Source organism: Rhinoderma darwinii, chromosome 2, assembly GCF_050947455.1.
Source record: "Rhinoderma darwinii isolate aRhiDar2 chromosome 2, aRhiDar2.hap1, whole genome shotgun sequence".
NCBI lineage: Eukaryota > Metazoa > Chordata > Amphibia > Anura > Rhinodermatidae > Rhinoderma > Rhinoderma darwinii.
The window spans coordinates 410703519-410728015 of record NC_134688.1 but is presented as its reverse complement, the minus strand read 5'-3'; the positions used below and the strand labels follow the sequence as shown (position 1 = coordinate 410728015).

The 24497-nt window shown below is 44.2% G+C and overlaps 1 protein-coding gene across 5 annotated transcripts in view; it reads right to left on the bottom strand.

Annotated features, from left to right (window-relative positions):
• The window catches only part of MYO1C (myosin IC), a 141948-nt gene that overhangs the window by 4490 nt on the left and 112961 nt on the right, over positions 1-24497 (bottom strand). For all 5 annotated transcript variants that reach the window (XM_075854187.1, XM_075854188.1, XM_075854186.1 and 2 more), the window contains exons 28-30: positions 18288-18423; positions 10070-10140; positions 9116-9213 (exon numbers count right to left, since the gene is read on the bottom strand). In XM_075854187.1, the coding sequence (XP_075710302.1) occupies positions 9116-9213; positions 10070-10140; positions 18288-18423 (305 nt within the window). The remainder of the gene's footprint in view (positions 1-9115; positions 9214-10069; positions 10141-18287; positions 18424-24497) is intronic.

Genomic DNA, 24497 nt, shown 5'->3' with positions numbered 1-24497 from the left:
TATAAAGAATAGGTCCTCTCACACTGGTTACTTTGTATCAGACTGTACACTCTGGTGACATGGCTCAGATACAAAGAAGCCTGTGTACCACACCACCAAAATGAGATAAAAACAGTGACCGTCACAAAATACACAAGTTACTACTGATAAAAAAATTAAAAAAAAAGGACATCAATAATACATACCAGCAATTGTTAGAGAACCCCTAACAGATCTACGATATAAACCGTTCTGGAACATCTTTACTTAGAACTCTGCATTGTGCATTGTGCTGTTCCTCAGTTATTTCTCCTGGAAATGTATGAATAAATTGACAAATGGGTGTCACCATTTCCCTGATCATTGGGGTAGGTCCCCACACACCGACACTGTCCAATAAATGCTGAGTGTATCAGACGGTGTAGAGACTCATCCTGTTGAAAAGGGGAATGGTAACACCCAGTTGTCAATGTATTCATACATTTCAAGGAGGAATAACAGACAAGCAACAATGCAGAGTTCGGAGAAAATATGCTGCAAAATTGTTATTTCATAGGAAATAAAAGTATTTACTACAACAGACATGTCAGGAGAGCAGACAGGTTCCCTTTAACCCTCTCCCAAGGACATGTGCAATACAAAGTGCTTACTGCGGATATCATTTAGGGGATAAAGCTTCGATATGAAGGTCCAGAATCTTCGCTTTCAAATAGATTTCTGGTATTCGGGTGCAATTTTCAGGGGCACAGAACTCATTTGAAGTCAGGGAGCAGGATGAATAGTTCTACTTACTGGTTGTGCGTGTCTCTTAGGGTGGATTCACACACTGCAGGTTTTGTTGTAGAAATTTGTGGAACCTATCAGCCACGAAAACTGCATGTTCAATTCCAGCCTAAGAGAGGGTTAGGAGGGGGAAGCTGCCAGTAACAGCATGAAGATGCTAAGCTCACGCTACAGATCTTTTCCATGCAGATTTTGATGCGGACTTCAGCCAAGGGTTAAATCCACTGTGAAAATCTGCAACAGAATGAACATGCTGTGGATTTACAGCATAATACATCTGGATGGGGTTTTAAAAACTCATTGTGCAATTGAGGGCACATTCTTTTCGGATTTGCCTCTGAATTCGCAGCAGAAAACATCAGCCAGGTCTGAACTCACCCTGTCCAGGGGCGGACATACCGCATGTGCAGCCGGTGCAGCTGCACAAGGGCCCCGCGTGGGAAGGGGGCCCGTTCAGTGGCGTAACTACCACAGTAGCAGCCGTAGCAGCTGCTACGGGGCCCGCGGCATGGGGGGGCCCGTGTCGCCCTGACAGGCACATTACATTTTATGTACCAGGCCTGGCGGCACGGGCCCCCTCATGCCTAGTAGCATCACAACACTAGGCATGAGGGGAGGGGGAGGGAGGGGGCGGGGGCCCGGTGATAGCCGCCACACTGCACTACCAATCGGGAGGGAGGGGGCGGGTGCCCGGGCCCGGTGATAGCCGCTACACTGCACTGCCAATCTGGCATAGATCAATAGGACAGGACGGCGATGCTGGTGGTAGGAGGAGCGCTCAGGCAGGGGAGAGGACAGGGGGCGGTGCGACGTAAGACTTCGGGCGGCTGGACAGTACAGTCAGGACTGCCGGAGAACTCATAGGATGAGCGGAGGACAGACACAGGACGAGTGGAGGACGTGCAGACTGCAGAGGACAGGTAGATGAAGTTAAAAAGTTCATGTCAGAAGGGAGAAGTTTTTATGTAGAAAAATCTGCCTCATAATTCCTTCCGGAATTTTGAGGCATATTTTGACCTGCCGGTAGAACACTTCCCGCGTTTTTCATTGCGTTTTTTTGTGGCGTTTTTCGGCCATCGGGCCGTGGGCAGGGAAACGCAGCAAAAAACGCATTTTCTGCCTGCCATTGTTGTCAATGGGAAGTCAGAGACAGAAACGCCCGAAGAAAGGGCATTGCGCTTTTTTCCCGCATGCGGTTTTTACTGCTCGCAGGAAAAATTTCATGGATTTCAATGGGAGGCACTTTCTGACGTTTTTCGCGAAAAAAACCTCAGTGTGAACTCCCCCTAACACAGGGGCGTAACTACTGCTATAGCAGCCGTAGCGGCTGCTACGGGGCCGCGGCATGAGGGGGCCCGCGTCACCTGCCGGCACGGGCCCCCACCTTGGCCGGAATCTCCGCTAGCTGCCGCTATGGCTGCTACAGCGCGATGCCACGGAACACTACGGCAGAGCAGGGAGTATCTCCCCGCTCTGCCATTAAACATAAGACATGTATCCCCTATCCACAGGATAGGGGATACGTGTGTGATCGCTGGCATTGATAGGGAGAACGGGGGACCGAAAGTCCCCTGAAGTTCTCCATCACAAACCTCGGACTTCCGGAGTCTGTGTCGGCAGCTCCGTAGAAATGAATGGAGCGCCGGTCACACTTGAGCTGCGCAGACACCGGAAGTCAGAGGTGAGTGATGGAGAACTTCGGGGGACTTTCGGTCCCCCGCTCTCCCTATCAATGCCAGCGATCACACATGTATCCCCTATCCTGTGGATAGGGGATACATGTCTTTTGTCTTTTCACACTGTAGGTCGCATTTTTTTGAGTGATTGGGGGTGTATGGCGTTCCCTACAGTGGGGGGGCTGTATAGCGTTCCCTACAGGGGGGGGCTGTAAGGCGTTCCCTACAGGGGGGGCTGTATAGCGTTCCCTACAGGGGGGGCTGTATAGCGTTCCCTACAGGGGGGTCTGTATGGCGTTCCCTAAAGGGGGGTCTGTATGGCGTTCCCTACAGGGGGGGGCTGTATGACTTTCCCTACAGACCCCCCCTGTAGGGAACGCCATACAGAACCCCTGTAGATAACGCCATACAGACCACACTGTAGATAACGCCATAAAGTCCCCCCTGTAGATAACACCATACAGCCCCCTGTAGATAACGCCATACAGCCCCCCTGTAGATAGCGCCATACAGTCCCCCCTGTAGATAGCGCCATACAGTCCCCCCTGTAGATAGCGCCATACAGTCCCCCCTGTAGATAGCGCCATACAGTCCCCCCTGTAGATAGCGCCATACAGTCCCCCCTGTAGATAGCGCCATACAGTCCCCCCTGTAGATAGCGCCATACAGTCCCCCCTGTAGATAGCGCCATACAGTCCCCCCTGTAGATAGCGCCATACAGTCCCCCCTGTAGATAGCGCCATACAGTCCCCCCTGTAGATAGCGCCATACAGACCCCCCTGTAGATAGCGCCATACAGACCCCCCTGTAGATAGCGCCATACAGACCCCTCTGTAGATAGCGCCATACAGTCCCCCCTGTAGATAACGCCATACAGCCCCCTCTGTTGATAGCGCCATACAGTCCCCCCTGTAGATAACGCCATACAGCCCCCTCTGTAGATATCTTGAGATTCAGTCCTGCTTGATAGGTAACAGTGCAGTAAGCTAAGCATGATAAGATCATCTAAATTATTGCATCTCAGTTGCATGAGTGCTTTGTGTTATATTCAATGATTCAATTTAACCTAAGTCTCTAAATGTGGGCAAAGAAAATAAAAAAACTATACTCACCTCCTCCCTCGCCTCCGTTCACCCGCCGCAGCCCCCATCCTCCTGTCTCGGTCTGTGTTACAAGTGTACAAGGCTGCACTGGTGACGCGCTGCCGATGGCACGTGACCGCTGCTGCCAATAACTCCTCATTGGTGTGCTGCTGAGGACAGTAGTTCCACAGCAAATCGCTGTTGAGGGCATTGATTGGCTGCAGCGGTCATGTGCCATCGACCGCGCGTCACCACAGCAGCTTTGTAAACACAGAAAGGGATAGGGGCTGCGGAGGGGGAACGGAGGCGCCGGAGGAGGCGAGTATAGGTTTTTCATTTTCTTTGCCCACATTTAGGGACTTAGTTTAGATAAGAATTTAACCCGGAAAAAAATGTGTTACTTGTGTTCTAAACTGGTAATAAAATGTACAATATAAATCTTCCTTCATAATTTTTATTAGTAAGGTTTATTTTTATATGCATATATATGTTTAGGTAACTTTGTCGGTATTGGGGGGGGGGCGGGGGGGCCCTGGCACATTATCTGCACAGGGGCCTTTTGCAGTCTGTGTCCGCCACTGACCCTGTCATTTAGGGAGTTTTTCTTTTCCTCTAATAAAGGGGTAAGAAGATGAGCTGCTGCATATGTAAATCAGTCCCAGTGCCTAATCAGGACACTTGGGGACTTTTGATGATTTTTGTAAAGCTATATGCATGACTGACATTCACTGAATGGTCGCTTTATTAGAAACACCTTCCCCTGAAGCTTAATTAGACAAGTGCCTCCAGAGTGCAGCATAAAATCTAGTGAGAAAGTGGTCTGTGGATTGGGTTCAGTGCGAATCCACATTAGAATTAAAAAATCAAGTGATCTAAGCAACTTCGAACGATGCATGGTGATCAATGCCAGACTAGCCAGGGCCAGTATTTCAAGATCTGCCAACCTCGTGGGGGTTTTCTCCCGCAACGATGTCGAGTGTAAACCAAGAATGAGGTTATCAAGGAAACACATCCAGTGAAAGGGAATCCTGTGGACGTCGACGAAAGGGTGGAGAGTAGGATGTCAAGAATCATTCTGATGAACAGGCGGTGCACAGTCAAGCAAATTGCCGACGATTACAACGCTGGCGCTTCAACTAACGAACGCACAACTTGTCGTTCCTTAGCATGGATGGGCTATAACCGCAGACAAATTGGTCACAGTGCTATTACGGTCTAAGGGAAACAGAAAGGCAAGACTCCAGTGAGCAAAAGAGCGCAAAAAGTGGATAACTAAGCAGTGGAAAAACATCGCCTGGTGAGATGAATCCAAATTTGTGTTGTACAATGCATATGGGAGGGGCAGAATCTGGTGCAAGCAGCATGAATCTATGAATCCTTCCGGTCGGACGTCAACAGTTCAGGCTGGTGGAGATGGAGTAATGGTGTGGGGAATGTTTTCTTGGCACACCCTGGGTCCCCCAATACATTTGGATGGATGCCCTAAGAATTGTGGTGGCTAGGTTAATCCCTTCATGGCAGCTTACCCTATGGCAGGATGACACTTTAGCAAAAACTGCGAGAAGCTAACCTGTCCGCATAGGCCAATATTCCTGTAGAACGATTTCAACTCCTAGTGGAATCTATGCCACAACTAATTGCTGCGCTTCTGAAGGTTAAAGGAGTTCCAATGTGCTAGTAGATTGGGGTCTCGAATGGCCATTCAGCATAAAAGTAGCAGGTATAAACTCTGCACATCTTGAACTTTTAAAACATGCAGCGTTGTTGTGCTTCCCAGGCTCTGTTTGGGTCAGACTTTAACCCCTTTAGGACGCAGCCTGTTTTGGCCTTGTGGCACAGCCGATTTTTTCAAATCTGACGTGTCACTTTATGTGGTAATAACTCCGGAACGCTTTTACCTATCCAAGCGATTCTGAGCTTGTTTTCTCGTGACATATTGTACTTTATGTTAGTGAAAAAATTTGGTTGATAAATTCAATATTTATTTGTGAAAAACTTCAAATTTTAGCAAAAATTTAAATTTTTCTAAATTTAAATGTGTTTGCTTGTAAAACAGATAGTAATACCACACAAAATACTTACTAGTTAACATCCCCCATATGTCTACTTTATGTTTGCATAATTTTTTTTCACGTACTTTTATTTTTCTAGGACGTTACACGGCTTAGAACTTTAGCAGCAATTTCTCATATTTTCAAGAAAATGTCAATAGGCCATTTTTTCAGGGACCAGTTCAGTTCTGAAGTGGTTTTGAGGGCCTTATATATTAGACAGTCCCCATAAATCACCCCATTTTGAAAACTGCACCCCTCAAAGTATTCAAAATCACATTCAGAAAGTATTTTAACCCTTTAGGCGTTTCACAGGAATTAAGGCAAAGTAGAGGTGAAATGTACAAATTTAATTTTTTTTGCTGCAATTCATTTGTAATAAAAAAAAATAATCTGTAACACATTTTATCAGAGAAACGCAACTCAATATTTATTGCCCAGATTCTGCAGATTTTAGAAATACCCCACATGTGGCCCTAGTGTCCTAATGGACTGAAGCACCGGCCTCAGAAGCAAAAGGAGCAGCTAGGGGATTTTGGGGCCTCCTTTTTTTTAGGAATATATTTTAGGCACCATGTCAGGTTTGAGGAGGTCTTATGGTACCTAAACAGTCGAAACCACCCAAAAGTGACCCCATTTTGGAAACTACACCCCTCAAGGCATTTTTCTAGGGGCATAGTTAACATTTTGACCCCACAGTTTTTTTTGCAGAATTTAGTGGAATTAGTCTGTGAATCTGAAAATCACCTATTTTTCTGTGGAAACATAGAATTTTTTCATTTTTACAAGGAATAAAAGGAGAAAAAGCACCCCAACATTTGTAAAGCAATTTCTCCCGATTACGGCAATACTCCATATGTGGAGCGCCTTTTGGATTTTGGAGCGCAGATTTTGCTGGATTGGTTTTCAGTGCCATGTCGGGTTTGCAACGCCCCGGAGGGACCAAAACAGTGGAAACCCCCCAAAAGTGACCCCATTTTGGAAACTACAAGGAATTTTTCTAGGGGTATAGTGAGCATTTTGACCCCACAGGATTCTTTTTTAGAGCTAAGGTGACCAAAAATCAATGATTTTGGCACTTTCAATTCTTTATTTCTTACAGCCATCACCGTGCGCAATAAATTAAGTTTTACTTTATTCTGCCGGTCGGTACGATTACGGCGATACCATATGTGTATAGTTTTTTTTGTACGTTTTGCAGCGTTTGCACAATAAAATGACGTTTCTATAAAATAATTTATTTTCTGGGACACGCTATTCTGAGCCGTAACTTTATTTTTTCATCAAAAAAAGCTGTGGGAGGTCTTTTTTGCCGGACAGGTTGTAGTTTTTATTGGTACTATTTTGGGGTAAATGCAACTTTTTGATCACTTTTTATTCTATATCTTGGGAGGGGTGGTGACCAAGAAATAGCGATGCTGACATCATTTTCCGTTTATTTTGTTTGCGGCGTTCACCGTGCGGAAAAATTAACATTATAGTTTCATAGTTTGGGTCGTTACGAACACGGTGATACCAAATGTGTACTTTTTTTTTTTTAACGTTTTCATTTTTTCCCTACAATAAATGACTTATTATAGGAAAACAAAAACGTATTTTTACACTTTTATAAAACATTTTTATTAACTTTTTACACTCTTTTTTTGTTTCTTAACTTTTCTTTTACTTTTTACACTCTTTTTTTGACCTGCAGCTTTGATCACTGCTAGAATACATTACACTACCTAGGTAGTGTAACATACTTCAACTGTCAGTGTGACGTCACAGTCACTGACAGTTGGTCTACGAGGATCAGCAGAGGCTGACATACATGGCAGACTTGGGGGCCGTTGTCTGGCCCCCGGGTGCCATCACAAGCATCAGAAGCCCCCACGATTGCATGGGGGCTGCTGATGCGCTACAAACCCGCTACATGCGGAGATCGCAATCGAGCCCCGCATGTAACGGGTTAATTGCCAAAATCAGCGGCGATGAGCCACTGATCGGCAACACTGGAGTGTCAGCTGTCGGGGACAGCTGATCTCCAAGTTCCCGATGCACACTGTCGCCTACAGTGTGCCATCGGGAACGACAGTGACTTCCGGTCACTCTGACAGGAAGCCTATCAGGACCAGCCGAAGTTTGGTCTTGATGGGCTTCCGTCCATGACAGACCCGGAAGCCATAGTAACTATCGGCAAACCCCGCGATTTCGGACCGGGGTCTGCCGATATGTTAGAAACCCCCAAAATTCGGCGATTGCACTTGATCGCCGAATTTAAGGGGTTAATTCGCCAAAACCAGCGGCAAAGGACCGCTGGTCGGCAAGAGTGGAGTGTCAGCTGTCGGCGACAGCTGACCTCCCGGTTCCCGATGCACACTGTCGCCGACAGTGTGCACCGTGAAAAACTCAGTAACTGTACGTCCTTGTGCGCTAAGACACTGGCAGCAGGGACGTACAGTTGCATCCTGGTGTGCCTAGGGGTTAAGCTAAACATGTTATGAATGCAATTTTTGTTTTAGCTTTGATGTAGAACTGCATGAAGGTGCCCATGAGTGTAATCTGCTGGGTGGCATTTTCACGATCTGCGAAGCGCCTTCTTTCAGAAAATATAGGAGTGAATATGTGAGTGTTTTTTTATTTCAAAACAAAAAGCTTTTACCGCTCAGACGGCACAGGAAAATAAAAAATCCAATGTGTGCTCAATCGGAATAATGAGTCCTAGTCTTTCTGCAAGCAGATATGTCCACGATCAAGTGTCGGTGCAGACCGCTGTTCTGGTCCCTGTAGTTCCACAGAGTTACTGCTGATCTTCCAACGGCGACAATCCAGAAAGACTAGGACTCATTCCGATTGAGTACACATTGGATTTTTTATTTTCTTGTGCTGTCTGAGCGGTAAAGGCTTTTTGTTTTACTTGATCTGTTTGGGTGCTTTAGAATTTCACCCGGTTTATAATATAAAATATATATATATATATATATATATATATATTTTAATTTCTTTTACCTGCTCCGGTCTAATATTGTCCATTGTTAGTTATTGAGCCAGGGAACATTATTATTTCTGTTTTTTATTTTACAATCCAGGTTTTGTGTTTGTCAAAAGTGTGAAAATTGTCCCGGCCGCAAAGGGGTTAAAAGGAAAACCTTGATCTATCAAGGCTGTGGTTTGTAGTCTGTTGCCAAGCAGCGACCAAGTTATTATTTTATGCTGGTGCAGGCAGGCTCTCTTGATTGCTACTTGTAAACAGGAGTCTTCTATTGGTAAGCATAGGAATTGCAAGCCTTGCAGGTCAGACTAATATTATGCAGAAATCCTTTACAAATCAATAATTAAAGTTGGATCTCCGTTATAAAAACAAATAAAAAATAGTGTGCAATTTAATAATAACCAAATGACCAAACAGCCACCTTCGACATACAACTCAGCAGTTATAAAATCCTCAGACAAAAAAAGAAAAGAAAACAAAAAAAAACAAAATAAAATTCACATTCTCTAGTGGACATAAAAGACTACATACTGATGGGAATCAATCTACTGTGAACACATAGAACACACATACCTGCCCTGATTAACGTTGATATTGTTGAATTTCTCAGCGACTATGGCAACTTTTGTCAGTGTCTCGATCACGTGATCGCTCTGCAGCACCACATCTCCCTGGAGACAGAAATACTAATTATAAAACACACTTCACACAACGCTTCAACAGCCCAGCTTTACGTTTTCAAAAGGGGCATTAATAAAGAGCTTTACAGAGACCTGGTTCATTATTTCATATATGGACACAGACAAAACCATGGAAATAGACAGAAGATCTTGAGATGAAGGGGCTGCGCAGCAAATGGCTGGAGAGCTCTCCTGGGGCATCACAATCGCATGATGTTAAAACATGTTAGCTGATGGGTATTACAAACCAGTTTATATTAGATAGGACACTATTATTATATTCCTTCCCTAGAATATGAATTCTATTTTATTTTTAAATACTATAATTCTACCATTTAGGTTAGTAAATCCATTAAAACAAAATCAAATACCTCAATAATTTATGATGTTGGACACCAATAAGCTTACAGGTGCCTGGCTTGAGGAACCTACAATTTGTATGGAATTGCATTTTAAGTAATTGACTAACATTAAGCTTGCACCCAAATCATTTCCTTTATGAGCAGGAACACTTCTGGTGGCAGAGGTAAACCGCATTTAATAAGTCATTCTCCTGTCGCCATCTGCTGCAGCCATTTATAGTGCCTTTATTCTATCGATGAAAAGTACAGAGGGGCTGTCGCAATATACGGAAAATCATCGCAACAGCCTCTCTGTTCTCTCTATTTGTAGAATACAGGAGACCCCAACGTTTGATGCAGTTCTTGAAAAAGGTCTAAGAGATCATTGGTCACAATGTAATTCTCTGATGTCTCTACGTGTACAAGTGGCCACTATATAAATCACAACGCACAATAGTAAAACGGATGATACAGTATCGATGCAGAATGATGTAAGCGTCTACTACCTTCTGTTTGTTGTCTTCACATTTAACATGGAGAACAAAGAGGTTGTCACTCAGACTGCTGACAGAGATTCCTGGAATACAAACATACAGATATGAGGGTTTTCTCTTCTGACCAGTATATTAGACAAAGATCCAATCCTTATAAAACTGCTGCATGTCAATTGGAATAGAAGAAATAGTTTAGAACGCTGCCGTGTGCGGTATTCAATAAAAATACATTTACTGCATTTGAGTAGCAGAATCTTAAGCTTGTTAAAGCGGCTCTGTCACCACATTATAAGTGGCCTATATTATACAAGATGTGATCGGCGCTGTAATGTATATAACAGCAGTGTTTTTTATTTAGAAAAACGATCATTTTTGACTGCATTATGAACTATATTAGCTTTATGCTAATGAGTTTCTCAATGGACAACTGGGCGTGTTTTACTATATGACCAAGTGGGCGTTGTACAGAGGAGTGTATGACACTGACCAATCAGCGTCATACACTTCTCTCCATTCATTTACACTGCAGATCGCGATATATCTATATCGCTATTTGCAGTCACAAACGCACTATAACGCTACTCGTGTCATGACAATGAATATACATGGTGACTGCAAATAGCGATATAGCTATATCGCTATCTGCAGTGTAAATGAATGGAGAGAAGTGTATGACACGGATTGGTCGCTGATTGGTCAGTGTCATACACTCCTCTATACAACGCCCACTTAGTAATATAGTAAAACACGCCCAGTTGTCCATTGAGAAACTCATTAGCATAAAGCTAATATAGGTCATAACGCAGTCAAAAATGATCGTTTTTCTAAATAAAAAACACTGATGTGATCTACATTACAGCGCCGATCACATCATGTACAATATAGGGCACTTATAATGTGGTGACAGAACCTCTTTAAGTTAAAACTTCAGACACCATGCCAGAAACCTGATGGAACCCATTAAAGTTAAAAGGGTATTCCGGTTACAACAAGTATCCGTAGGGTAAGGGGTAACTTGCTGATCGGTGGGTGTCAGACAGCTTGGACCCCCACAGTTTACGAGAACGGGGAGCCCGAACCCAAAGTTTGAACTGAGCGGCAGGTTGCTCATGTCCACTGCCGTTCCATTCATTCTCTATGGGAGCGCCGGAGACAGCCAAGGGCAGTGTTTAGCTTTTTCCGGCGCTGCCATAGAGAATGAATGGAGCGGCAATGCGCATGAGCGACCTGCCGCTTGGTTCAAACTTGGGGTTCGGGCAACTTTGGGCTCCCCATTCTCGTAAACGGTGGGGGTCCGAGTTGACGGACACCCACTGATCAGCAAGTTACCCCTTACCCTACAGATAGGGGGTAACTTCTTGTAACCCGAATACCCTTTAATGGGTTCCGTCAGGCGCGGTTAGTGTTCGTTATGCAATGGCTCCGGCACTCAGATGGACACAGCACTGTCTAATACTGGCTGTCCATATGCAAGTCTGCGACAGTGGCGGCCATCTTGGATACTGGACCGAAATGCAGGAACGGAGCCATGAACAAACAGGAGACAGCCACCAGGCATGTTAACTAGAATATTGCAGTTTATAGTAAATTTTTTGGTTTTGACTGAAGGGTCGCTTTAACTCAGGGAGTAGCCATTGAGTTGAAACCTCAGTCATTAATTCTGAACACCCTAAACCCTGGTAGGGGAAAATATTAGCGACTTCACAGCATCTATAAAATATGACAGAACAGTCTCATGAAAACGCTTCACCTTTAAAGATGCCAAAAACAAAATGTTTCGTGATAGGAAACAATAACACACTGACTCATTATGATCACGGCTCATCTGAGAATAGATAATACAGGAGAATATATTGCCCCAGATTTGGAGACGAGACATGTTAGCACAAAAGGACAAAGCATTGCTCCTCATAATATGCCAACTAATGATCTAAATCCCGCAGACATTAGAGAGGAGAGCCAACTCCAATTAACAAAGTACTATTAACCAGATCATTAGAAACAGCATTTATGTTATTCCTCAGTCGCTAATTGGTCATCATTAGGTAAGCAACCTCAAGAGCATCGAATTTCTTCGTAATGAGAAAATGAGACTTGGTTCACAAATGTACGTTTTTTTTGTGGTTTTCGCAAGATGTGGTTTTTACTGCGACGTGGGAACATAGCCTAACACAGTAAATCCACATACTTAAAAGGGGCAATGCAGACCAGGCGCAAACGTTCCAGTTGCTGACTAAGACTCCTCCGCATGCAGTGATAAAAAAAAATAATTTGCAAATTTGAAAGCATTCTGCAAGTTTTTAAGCCCGCTTTGCATTGAACAGAAATGCAGTATGGTGAAATTCGTGGCAAAAGTCGGCATTAAAATTCACAATTTCAGATTTTGAGCTTGACTTTCATGTGGATTTACTGCAGATTGTTAAGCAAGAAATAGGGGAATGTCTGCACATGACCGTGTGGAAACCATACCTGGTAGGGGTAATACACATAGGTAAGGAAGTCTCCAATATATTTTTTTTACTTTACTGGTCTCTGTAATTACAAACAATTCCAACTGATTTTTCCAACTGAATCGGATTATGTTATTGCCACAAATGTTTAAAGGGGTATTGGGCAAAGTGGCAATTATACGAACGAACAGTCATAGAGGTCAGATTTCCATTTAAAATCTATAGACAACTTATCTCAATGCTGTTTAGCGGAGTGCATGTAGAGAAGTGCATGTAGAGAGTGCATGTAGGGGATTCTATAATCAGGAAGACAGATAGAATAATTTGTCGCCAAGACCACCTCAACCTAATGGTTTGCTGTCTCCCTGGTGCCAGGGTTCGGCATGTGGTGGAACAGGTGGACAAATTGCTGGGAGGGGCTGGTGATGATCCAGCTGTCGTGGTCCATGTCGGTACCAACGACAGAATAAATGGTAGGTGGAGGAGCCTTAAGAATAATTTTAAAGAACTAGGCTACAAGCTGAAGGGAAGGACCTCCAAAGTAGTATTCTCAGGAATACTGCCTGTGCCATGCGCATCACAGGAAAGACAGCGGGAGCTCAGGGAGTTAAATGCATGGCTTAAGTCTTGGTGTAGAGGAGAAGGATTTGGGTTCCTAGAGCACTGGGCTGACTTTTCATTGGGGTACAAACTGTATTCTGCAGATGATTTGCACCTAAATGGAAGGGGGTCCGCTGTGCTGGGGGAGAGAATTCTAGCTGGGGTGGCGGAGTATTTAAACTAGGGCTGAGGAGGAAGGTCAATGTAGAAAAAAAAAAGGGGTAGCCAGGTTAGAGAGGGGTCAGACTATATTGGTGGGGGGAGAAACAGAATGTGGGGAGAGGACTAGACAACAAGATAAGGAGATCCTTTCGTTACAAAACATCAGTGTAAATAAAAAGGCCCGATTAATGTCAAATCACATTTCTGATAATAAAAGTGAAAAACTGACAGGCAAGTTAAAGTGTATGTTCACAAATGGCAGAAGTCTAGCAAGCAAAATGGGGGAGCTGGAGGCCTTGATACTGGAAGAAAATATAGATATAGTTGGTGTTGCTGAAACATGGCTGGACTCTTCACATGACTGGGCTGTAAATCTACAGGGTTTTACACTTTTTCGGAAAGACAGGACAAATAGGAAAGGTGGTGGAGTATGTCTGTATGTGAGAAATGATATGAAGGCGAGTGTGAAAGAGACAATAGTGGGTGAATACGGTGAGGAGGTTGAAACCTTGTGGGTGGAACTAGAAAGGGAGGTAAACACTGAAAAAATTACTTTTGGTGTAATCTATAGACCCCCCAATATAACTGAGGAGATGGATGTTCAGCTATATAAACAGATGGAGTGGGCTGCACAGGCGGGTACTGTAGTGATAATGGGAGATTTTAATTTCCGGGATATTAATTGGTGTCATGGTTCAGCTTCAACTGCAAAGGGGAGACATTTCCTCAACCTGTTGCAGGAAAATTTTATGGGCCAGTTTGTGGAAGACCCGACTAGAGGTGAAGCTCTGTTGGATCTGGTCATTTCTAATAATGCGGATCTTGTTGGGAATGTCAATGTTCGTGAAAACCTCGGTAACAGTGATCATAATATAGTTACATTTTACCTATACTGTAAAAAACAAACGCAGGCTGGGAGGGCAAAAACATTTAATTTTAAGAAAGCCAATTTCCCCAGGATGAGGGCTGCAATTCAGGATATGGACTGGGAAGAACTAATGTCAAATAATGGAACAAATGATAAATGGGAGATTTTCAAATCTACTTTGAGTTATTATAGTGCAAAATTTATTCCTATAGGTAACAAGTATAAACGACAAAAATTAAACCCCACATGGCTTACACCTTCTGTGAAAGGGGCAATACATGACAAAAAAAGGGCATTTAAAAAATACAAATCCGAGGGTACAGCTGTAGCCCTTGTAAAATATAAAGAGCTTAATAAAATCTGTAAAAATGTAATAAAATTAGCAAAAATACAAAATGAAAGGCAGGTGGCCAAGGATAGTAAAACAAATCCCAAAAAATTCTTCAAGTATATAAATGCTAAAAAGCCAAGGTCTGAACATGTAGGACCCCTAGATAATGGTAATGGGGAGTTGATCACAGGGGATCAAGAGAAGGCAGAGTTACTAAATGGGTTCTTTAGCTCTGTATATACAACAGAAGAAAGAGCAGCTGATGTAGGCGGTGCCAGTGCTGTTAATATATCAGTTGATATACTGAATTGGATGAATGTAGAGATGGTCCAAGCTAAATTAAATAAAATAAATGTGCACAAGGCCCCGGGACCAGATGGGTTACACCCTAGAATTCTTAAAGAGCTTAGTTCAGTTATTTCTGTCCCCCTTTTCATAATATTCAGAGAATCTCTAGTGACTGGTATAGTGCCAAGGGACTGGCGCAGCGCAAATGTGGTGCCTATTTTCAAAAAGGGCTCTAGGTCTTCCCCAGGTAACTATAGACCAGTAAGCTTAACATCCATCGTGGGGAAAATGTTTGAGGGGCTATTGAGGGACTATATACAGGATAATGTGACAATAAATAGCATTATAAGTGACAGCCAGCACGGTTTTACTAAGGACAGAAGTTGTCAAACTAACCTAATCTGTTTTTATGAAGAGGTGAGCAGAAGTCTAGACAGAGGGGCCGCTGTGGATTTAGTGTTTTTGGACTTTGCAAAGGCATTTGACACTGTCCCCCATAGACGCCTAATGGGTAAATTAAGGACTATAGGTTTAGAAAATATAGTTTGTAATTGGATTGAGAAATGGCTCAAGGACCGTATCCAGAGAGTTGTGGTCAATGATTCCTACTCTGAATGGTCCCCAGTTATAAGTGGTGTACCCCAGGGTTCAGTGCTGGGACCACTATTATTCAACTTATTTATTAATGATATAGAGGATGGGATTAATAGCACTATTTCTATTTTTGCAGATGACACCAAGCTATGTAATATAGTTCAGTCTATGGAAGATGTTCATGAATTGCAGGCAGATTTAAACAAACTAAGTGTTTGGGCGTCCACTTGGCAGATGAAGTTTAATGTAGATAAATGTAAAGTTATGCATCTGGGTACCAACAACCTGCATGCATCATATGTCCTAGGGGGAGCTACACTGGCGGATTCACTTGTTGAGAAGGATCTGGGTGTACTTGTAAATCATAAACTCAATAACCGCATGCAATGTCAATCAGCTGCTTCAAAAGCCAGCAGGATATTGTCGTGTATTAAAAGAGGCATGGACTCGTGGGACAGGGATGTAATATTACCACTTTACAAAGCATTAGTGAGGCCTCATCTAGAATATGCAGTTCAGTTCTGGGCTCCAGTTCATAGAAAGGATGCCCTGGAGTTGGAAAAAATACAAAGAAGAGCAACGAAGCTAATTAGGGGCATGGAGAATTTAAGTTATGAGGAAAGATTGAAAGAATTAAACCTATTTAGCCTTGAAAAAAGACGACTAAGGGGGGACATGATTAACTTATATAAATATATTAATGGCACATACAAAAAATATGGTGAAATCCGGTTCCTTGTAAAACCCCCTCAAAAAACAAGGGGGCACTCCCTCCGTCTGGAGAAAAAAAGGTTCAAGCTTCAGAGGCGACAAGCCTTCTTTACTGTGAGAACTGTGAATCTATGGAATAGCCTACCGCAGGAGCTGGTCACAGCAGGGACAGTAGATGGCTTTAAAAAAGGGTTAGATAATTTCCTAGAACAAAAAAATATTAGCTCCTATGTGTAGAAATTTTTCCTTCCCTTTTCCCTTCCCTTGGTTGAACTTGATGGACATGTGTCTTTTTTCAGCCGTACTAACTATGTAACTATGTAACGATAAAAGTGTATGAAAGGAGTTTTTTGGGCATAAACAATTGATAAAATAAAAATAATAAACTTCTCAATATACTTACATTTTTTATTACACTACAGTCCCCAGCAACAGCTGTCTAGGTCCCCTGTTCCTCACTTGTGGTCTATAGGGATCACATCCCATGAGCACAGTGGTCAATCACAGCCCATCCCTAATGGATGACACATCGTCATCCTGGCAAGTACAAAAGAGCAGTGGAGGACCCGGACAGCACGGGAACAAAGCATGATCATGAGGTAAATATATTGTGAAGTTTATTATTTTAGGATTTTTGACTGGCTCACATTAACCCCTTCCCACCACTTTTCCTTTTATCATTAGATTTTTTTTCTTCCCACATTCCCAGAGTTATAACTTTTTATTTTGCTATCAAAACAGTATGATAGCTTTTTTTTTTTGTAGGACAAATGGAGTTGTAATTTGTAATGGCACTATTCAATGTACCGGAAAAGAAAAAAATAAAATAAAAATAAATACTTTGTTGGATGGAATGGAAAAAAAACCCCCAGCAATCCCTCCATTTTCTCGGGGTTTTAGTTTTTACAGCTCTCACCCAGGGGTAAAAATAAAATGTTAACTTAATTCTGCAGATCAATACGAAAATATGTGGCACCTAAACAGTTAATAAAAGTGGTGTCGTTCTGAGACCCATAACTTTTTTTTTTTTTGGAGGGGAGGGTGGGGGTTGCGGGGAATGCTGTATTTTTTTTATAAATACCATTTTGGGGTACATGTAAATTTTTGATCAGTTTTTATTCAATCTATATTACTAAACTTTTATTTAATTTTTACAGGTTATTTTTAATCCCACTAAGGGACTTGAAAATGCGATCGTCAGATGTATTGCAGTGTATTGTGCTTTTTATCGGCTTATATTAAGCCCTGTTTCAGGCAGGTCTCCAGGCTGCCATGACGATCATTGGCACCAGCGATCGTATCGCAAGGGGCCGATGGGGTGACATAGGGGGCCCTTCCTCTTAAATTATTTTGATGCCACGTTCGCTATTGACCGCGGCATCTAAGCGATTAGACAGCTGGATCAGAGTTATGTCCGATCCCAGTCGTTACTGTAAAACACAGCTGACACCCGCAGTGTATGGAGCTAGCTTAGGCCCCACGCACACATCTGTAGGTTTCATCCATCCATAGATCCGTAGTCAGTCATCCGTAAATCATCCGCATATACGGAACGGTGTCCGCAAATACGGTTCATAGTGCATCCGTATTTACGGATCCGCAAAAAAACCCCGGAGGAATCCTGGGTAATCCCCTGGCGTCCGAAAGCAACGCTTCCGGAATTACTGATGGCTACGGATGCACATCCGTAGCCGTCCGTAATTCCGAAAGCGCCCTTAGACTTTTATGGGGAAGTCCCGTGCCGTAATTATGGAAAAAAAAAAAAGGGACGTGTTCTATAATTGCTACGGCACGGACACCCAGCCGTAAAAATACGGAAAGGTGTCTGTATCCCATAGAAATGAATGGGCCCGTAATTCCGGATGAAAAATATGGTCATGTGCATGGGGCCTAACACGCGACCGTAAAAATTGTCCATAATTACGGACCCATTCACTTCTATTGTCCACGGACACCACCTCGTATATTTACGTGAAGGTGTCACTGCCGTAGAAAACCGCTGCAAAAGATAGGACATGTCCTATCTTTTGCTTTTTACGGACCGTGCTCTCCTAATTTGTATGGGACCATGGGCCGAAAATGCGGGTGGCTGTTGATCTTGAAAACGGTAAGGAATTTAAACAAAAAATAAGCTTTGCATAAAATAGGAAAATCCCTTTAGAAAAAAACAGCAATTGTATAACATAATAAGAGGCAATGTTCACAAGAAATGTATAATATTAAAACCTGTCAAATTGGCATAATCAATCCTCTGCTTTAGTTTGGCCTCTTCCACAAGGTAAGCAGCATTCTGGGCGAGCAGAAGTTGTCTCCTCCGTGGCTTGTATCCCTTTCGGTCATACTTGACTACAGGCACTGCATACTGTAAAGAAGCATATGTATACTGGTTAGTGCTATAAGCGGCAGATGCAAACCTCCATAGGGCAGGACAGGGACAAAAAGGGGGACCAGTCAGCTTTCCAGGCATGTCCGTTTTAATAAATTCTTGCATGCTTAATATAATTCTGGAGCTCCTTTTCATCAAACTCTACAATTCTACCTAATAACACGTTTATATATTTAACCTAACACATGATCATTTTAGTAGAAGGGTGATAGAGAGATTTGGGTTAAAAAGGATATTGAGACAAGAAATTAAAGATTTTTTTAAGAATACATTTATCAGTTCCTTTTTAGTTTCTGGTTACATTTTAACCAGAGCCACATCTGCATGTGTGTGTTACATGTACTTGTCCTTCTCAATGACTAAGAATATCATCAAAATGTAATTTATTTCAGGAATTCAATAAAAAAAGTGAAACTCATTATAGATTCATTACACACAGTCAGGGCCGCCATCAGGGGGGTACTGGGGGTACTGCAGTGAGGGGCCCGGGCATAAATTTAAAAAAAAGGGGCCCGCACTCTGCCGCTGGAATCAATATACTCACGGCAGTGTGGCTCTTACGATTTCATTTTGGTGAAAGGAACAGGTCCCATCACGAAGCAGGGGCACGTTCATTACATCAGAATAAAATCGTAAGGGCCCGCTGGAGAGTGAGATGTGCCCGCCCCTCCTCCTCCACAACAGCGTGACAGCGTGTGGGGTGGAGACATCACAGCAGCGGGAGTTATGAGCTCAGCCTCGGAGGATACGTCCAGCAGCAGCAGCAGCAGTCGTCTTCTTCTTCAGACACAGTGAGTACTGAGTTATGTCTGTGTCCGGCTGCTGCTGCCCGGAGCCTCCTGAAAAGATCTCCTCCTGCCCCCATAGAAAGTAAATATCTTCCCCACCTCTGTATTATGTTAACACGGCAGCATAGGATTGTATCAGCTCTACGGCTCTTATCTCCCGTCCTGTGTAACATGTGGCAATAAACCTGTCTTCTCCCTCTGTTTTCACAGGACAGGAGAAAAGAGCCGTCGTGGAGCTGATAGTGATACAATCCTATGCTGCAGTGTGAACCAATACAGACGTGGGGAAGATAATGGGGGCAGGGAGATGATAATGGGGGCAGGGAGATGATAATGGGGGCAGGGAGATGATAATGGGGGCAGGGAGATGATAATGGGGGCAGGGAGATGATAATGGGGGCAGGGAGATGATAATGGGGGCAGGGAGATGATAATGGGGGCAGGGAGATGATAATGGGGGCAGGGAGATGATAATGGGGGCAGGGAGATGATAATGGGGGCAGGGAGATGATAATGGGGGCAGGGAGATGATAATGGGGGCAGGGAGATAATGGGGGCAGGGAGATGATAATGGGGGCAGGGAGATGATAATGGGGGCAGGGAGATGATAATGGGGGCAGGGAGATGATAATGGGGGCAGGGAGATCATAATGGGGGCAGGGAGATCATAATGGGGGCAGGGAGATGATAATGGGGCAGGGAGATGATAATGGGGCAGGGAGATGATAATGGGGGCAGGGAGATGATAATGGGGGCAGGGAGATGATAATGGGGCAGGGAGATGATAATGGGGCAGGGAGATGATAATGGGGGCAGGGAGATGGCATTGGGTAGGGAGGGAAATGATGCTAGAGTGGGAAGGAGATAATAATGGAGGGCGGATGGCACTTGAGTAGGGATGCACGATGCATCAAAACTTCCATACTGTTTCGATATCGTGCACCCCCAAACGGTTCGATGCTGTTATTTCATGTATTTCGATACTAAGCTGTGCGGCCGCACAGCTCAATATTGTAATACATGAATGTATGGGAGCGGAGTTGCGGCTGTGTAATACAGTCACGGCCCTGCTCTGGAGTCCTGACATGTGCGCGCCGCCAGGATTATGTGATGCGGCCAGCACTGCACTAATGAGCGGCGGCACTGAAAACAGAACATGGCGGGCGCACTACAAAACACCCCCACATGTTCTGTCTTCAGTGCCTGAACCGCCGCTCATTAGTGCAGCGCCGCCCGCATCACCTCGTGCTGACCGCGTGCGGGTCGGGGCAATGGTTGTATTACACAGCCGCAGTCCCACTCTATAAAGGCAGAGATCAAAGAAACCTCTCATCTCCGCCGCTATTACCCTGAATGCTGCGATCAAAGCTGACTGCAGCATTCAGCGGAAAATAAGAAGGGGGGATGCCCCTTGGATCACGTCACAGGAATCCCTGTGACGCGATTGAGGGACATACCATATATGGGCAGACAGCCCAAGGTCCAATGAAGGACCCCAGGGCTGTCTTACCATATTTCCTGTTAGGGCATACTCAGGTCTGTCCTAACAACTGCCTGTGTACTATCCGTATATAGATATATGACAGTGTATTAAAGTTTAAAAAATAAAGTAAAAACATAAAGTAATGTGACATTTAAAAAAAATACACACATACACCTTTTTTACAAAACACATTAAAATAAGTCTCAATACATAAAATATACATATTCGGTAATGGCGCGGCCGTAACAACCTGCACAACAATTTTTTTGCATCATTTATGATGTGTACGCTGTAAAAAAATGAAATAAAAACTTCTTTCACTTAATAATGTGAGGCGCGAGGTGCGATGATGAATTTAACCTCCATGTGTCTCACATTAATAGTAATTAACCCCATCATGTACCTCACACATTAACCCATTATAATTGAGGAACATGATGGGGTTAATTACTATTAATGTGAGGCACATGGAGGTTAAATTTACCATCACACCTCGCGCCTCACATAAGAAATGGAAGAACTGTTTTGTTTTTTTATTACTGTTGGCAAAGTATCGCTTTGTTATCGAAATCGCAATACTACACAAAGCATCGGTACCGAAGTCCAAATTCTGGTATCGTGACATCCCTCCACTGGAGGAGGCATTATACAATGGGGGGGGGGGGTAATAATTGGGTGAAAAGTGATGATATCTGAAGGGAGGTGAGAAATTATACATGGGAAGGGGTAGAGGAAGGAGAGAGTATACCTGGGTAGGGGGAGAAAGCTTATACCGGAGGCATAGTTAGCAACAGTCCTGAATTTGCAGGGACTGTCCTGAATCTACAGCGGCAGCCCCGGCAAATTACTGTCCCAGACGTGTCTCAGCCACTGCCATATTCAATTGTATCTGCGTCCACAATTGAATACTATGGCAGAGCAGGAAAGTATCAGCTTCCTGCTCTGCCATTCACCCATCCAGGAGCGGAATCCCTGGTCAGAGAGTTGCCGACACTCTGGCCGGGGATTCCTCTCCTAGAGGTAGCCCCTGAGGTCACTGTCCATATATGGACAGTGAGGTCAGGGTCTCCTCCCGGACTGTAATCCCCTGTAGAGAGTGCCACACACTCCCCTGTAGTTAGCGCCGAACATACCCCCTGTAGATAGCGCCACACACACACTCCCCTGTAGATAGTGCCACATACTGCCCCATGTAGATAGCGCCACACAATCCCATGTAGATAGCGCCACACAATCCCATGTAGATAGCGCCACACCCACCCTGTAGATAGCGCCACACCCCCCCCTGTAGATAGCGCCACACACCCCCCTGTAGATAGCGCCACACACCCCCCTGTAGATAGCGCCACACACCCCCCTGTAGATAGCGCCACACACCCCCCTGTAGATAGCGCCACACACCCCCCTGTAGATAGTGCCACACACAGCCCCCTGTAAATAGCTCCACACACCCCCCTGTAGATAGTGCCACACACAGCCCCCTGTAAATAGCTCCACACACTGCCCCCTGTAGATAGTGCCACACACAGCCCCCTGTAAATAGCTCCACACACTGCCCCCTGTAGATAGCGCCACACACACTCCCCTGTAGATAAAAGTCTAAATGCTAAACTCTGGCCACAGGTAGGGTTCTGTTGGAAAGGTGTCTCAATTACCTAACAGGTCTGGTCTAGGATCTGAATTTTTTTCTGGTTTGGTGTCTGAATTAATTTTGTTGTGTGGTATTTACACAGATAACGTGTGTGCAGCGTGTGAAGAGAATGCAAAAGTATCATCCAGGCATGCCCGTGGCGGTGGGAGATCTTAGGGACTACATTTTGGTGAGTGACTCTCCTGTGCATAGGGCTTCAGTGCAATGATTTTTGTTTATATTGCCCTCCTACCCCCTGACAGATTCTATATATACACACACACACACACACACACACACACACACACACTTTCCCTTTTTGCCCCCCACAGAGCCGCTGTCTCTTGTCTCTTCCCTATCACTCCACAGAGCCCCTGTGAGGTTGCGTTTCCCCCTGGCTACCACTGCTACCTTCAGTTCTCCCAGCCCTGGCACTTAGTCTCTCCCCTTTGCCCTCCGACACCCACCTCCTGTCTCTGCCCTGCTCCTCCAAAGAGTTTTCTTTTTAATGTGCCCTACCTCACGCCCCTTTACATTCCACCCCCCCTCCTAATAACGAGGGGGGCGGGGGCCCAGACTCATTGGCAGTATGGGGCCCAGAAATTCCTGATGGCAGCCCTGCACACAGTGATCCATTTCCAGCATTTTTTTCTTTTAATGTTGATGAGTAAAATTTTGGGTTTTCGTTAACTATAGTGTCTCAGAAAATTAGAATATTATATAAGCCCAATTTCAAAAATGATTTTTAATACCTAAACGTTGGCCTACTGAAAAGTATGTCCAGTATATGCCCTCAATAATTGGTCGGGCTCCTTTTGCATGAATTACTGCATCAATGCGGCGTGGCATGGAGGCGATCAGCCTGGGGCACTGCTGAGGTGTTATGGAAGCCCAGGTTGCTTTAATAGCAGCCTTCAGCTCGTCTGCATTGTTGGGTCTGGTGTCTCATCTTCCTCTTGACAATACCCCATAGATTCTCTATGGGGTTTAGGTCGGGCGAGTTTGCTGGCCAATCAAGCGCAGTGATACTGTGGTTATTACACCAGGTATTGGTGCTTTTGGCAGTGTGGGCAGGTGCCAAGTCCTGCTGGAAAATGAAATCAGCATCTCCATAAAGCTTGTCAGCAGAGGGAAGCATGAAGTGCTCAAAAATCTCCTGGTAGACGCTGCGCTGACTCTGGACTTGATATAACACAGTGGACCAACACTGCTGCTCAGTGGTCCAAAGTCCTGTTTTCAGATGAAAGTAAACTTTGCATTTCATTTGGAAATCAAGGTCCCAGAGTCTGGAGGACGAGTGGAAAGGCACACAATCCAAGTTGCTTGTGGTCCAGTGTGAAGTTTCCACAGTCAGTGATGGTTTGGGGAGCCACGTCATCTGCTGGTGTTGGTCCACTGTGTTATATCAACTCCAGAGTCAACTCAGACGTCTAGCAGGAATTTCTAGAGCACTTCATGCTTCCCTCTGCTGACAAGCTTTATGGAGATGCTGATTTCATTTTCCAGCAGGACTTGGCACCTGCCCACACTGCCAAAAGTACCAATACCTGGTGTAATAACCACAGTATCAAAGTGCTTGATTGGCCAGAAAACTCGCCTGACCTAAACCCCATAGAGAATCTATAGGGTATTGTCAAGAGGAAGATGAGACGCCAGACCCAACAATGCAGACGAGCTGGAGGCCGCTATCAAAGCAACCTGGGCTTCCATAATACCTCAGCAGTGCCACAGGCTGATCGCCTCCATGCCACGTCGCATTGATAACACCTCAGCAGTGCCACAGGCTGATCGCCTCCATGCCATGCCGCATTGATGCCGTAATGCATGCAGAGTCGGAGTCCCGACCAAGTATTGAGTGCATATACTGGACATACTTTTCACTAGGCCAACGTTTAGGTATTAAAAATAATTTTTGATATTGGGCTTATATAATATTCTAAGAGTTTCACATTTTTAATTTAATTACTGAAATAAATTTACTTTTTAATGATATTCTAATTCATTGAGAAGGACCAGTATATAATAAAAGTTCTGTAATCCTGTCTAACGTGTATTAAGTGCTTTTGTTATAATACAGACATTGTAATGAGAAATCTCTAAGTACAGCTCTGTCAGGACCTTCCTACTCAATGGACAGCACGGTGGCTGA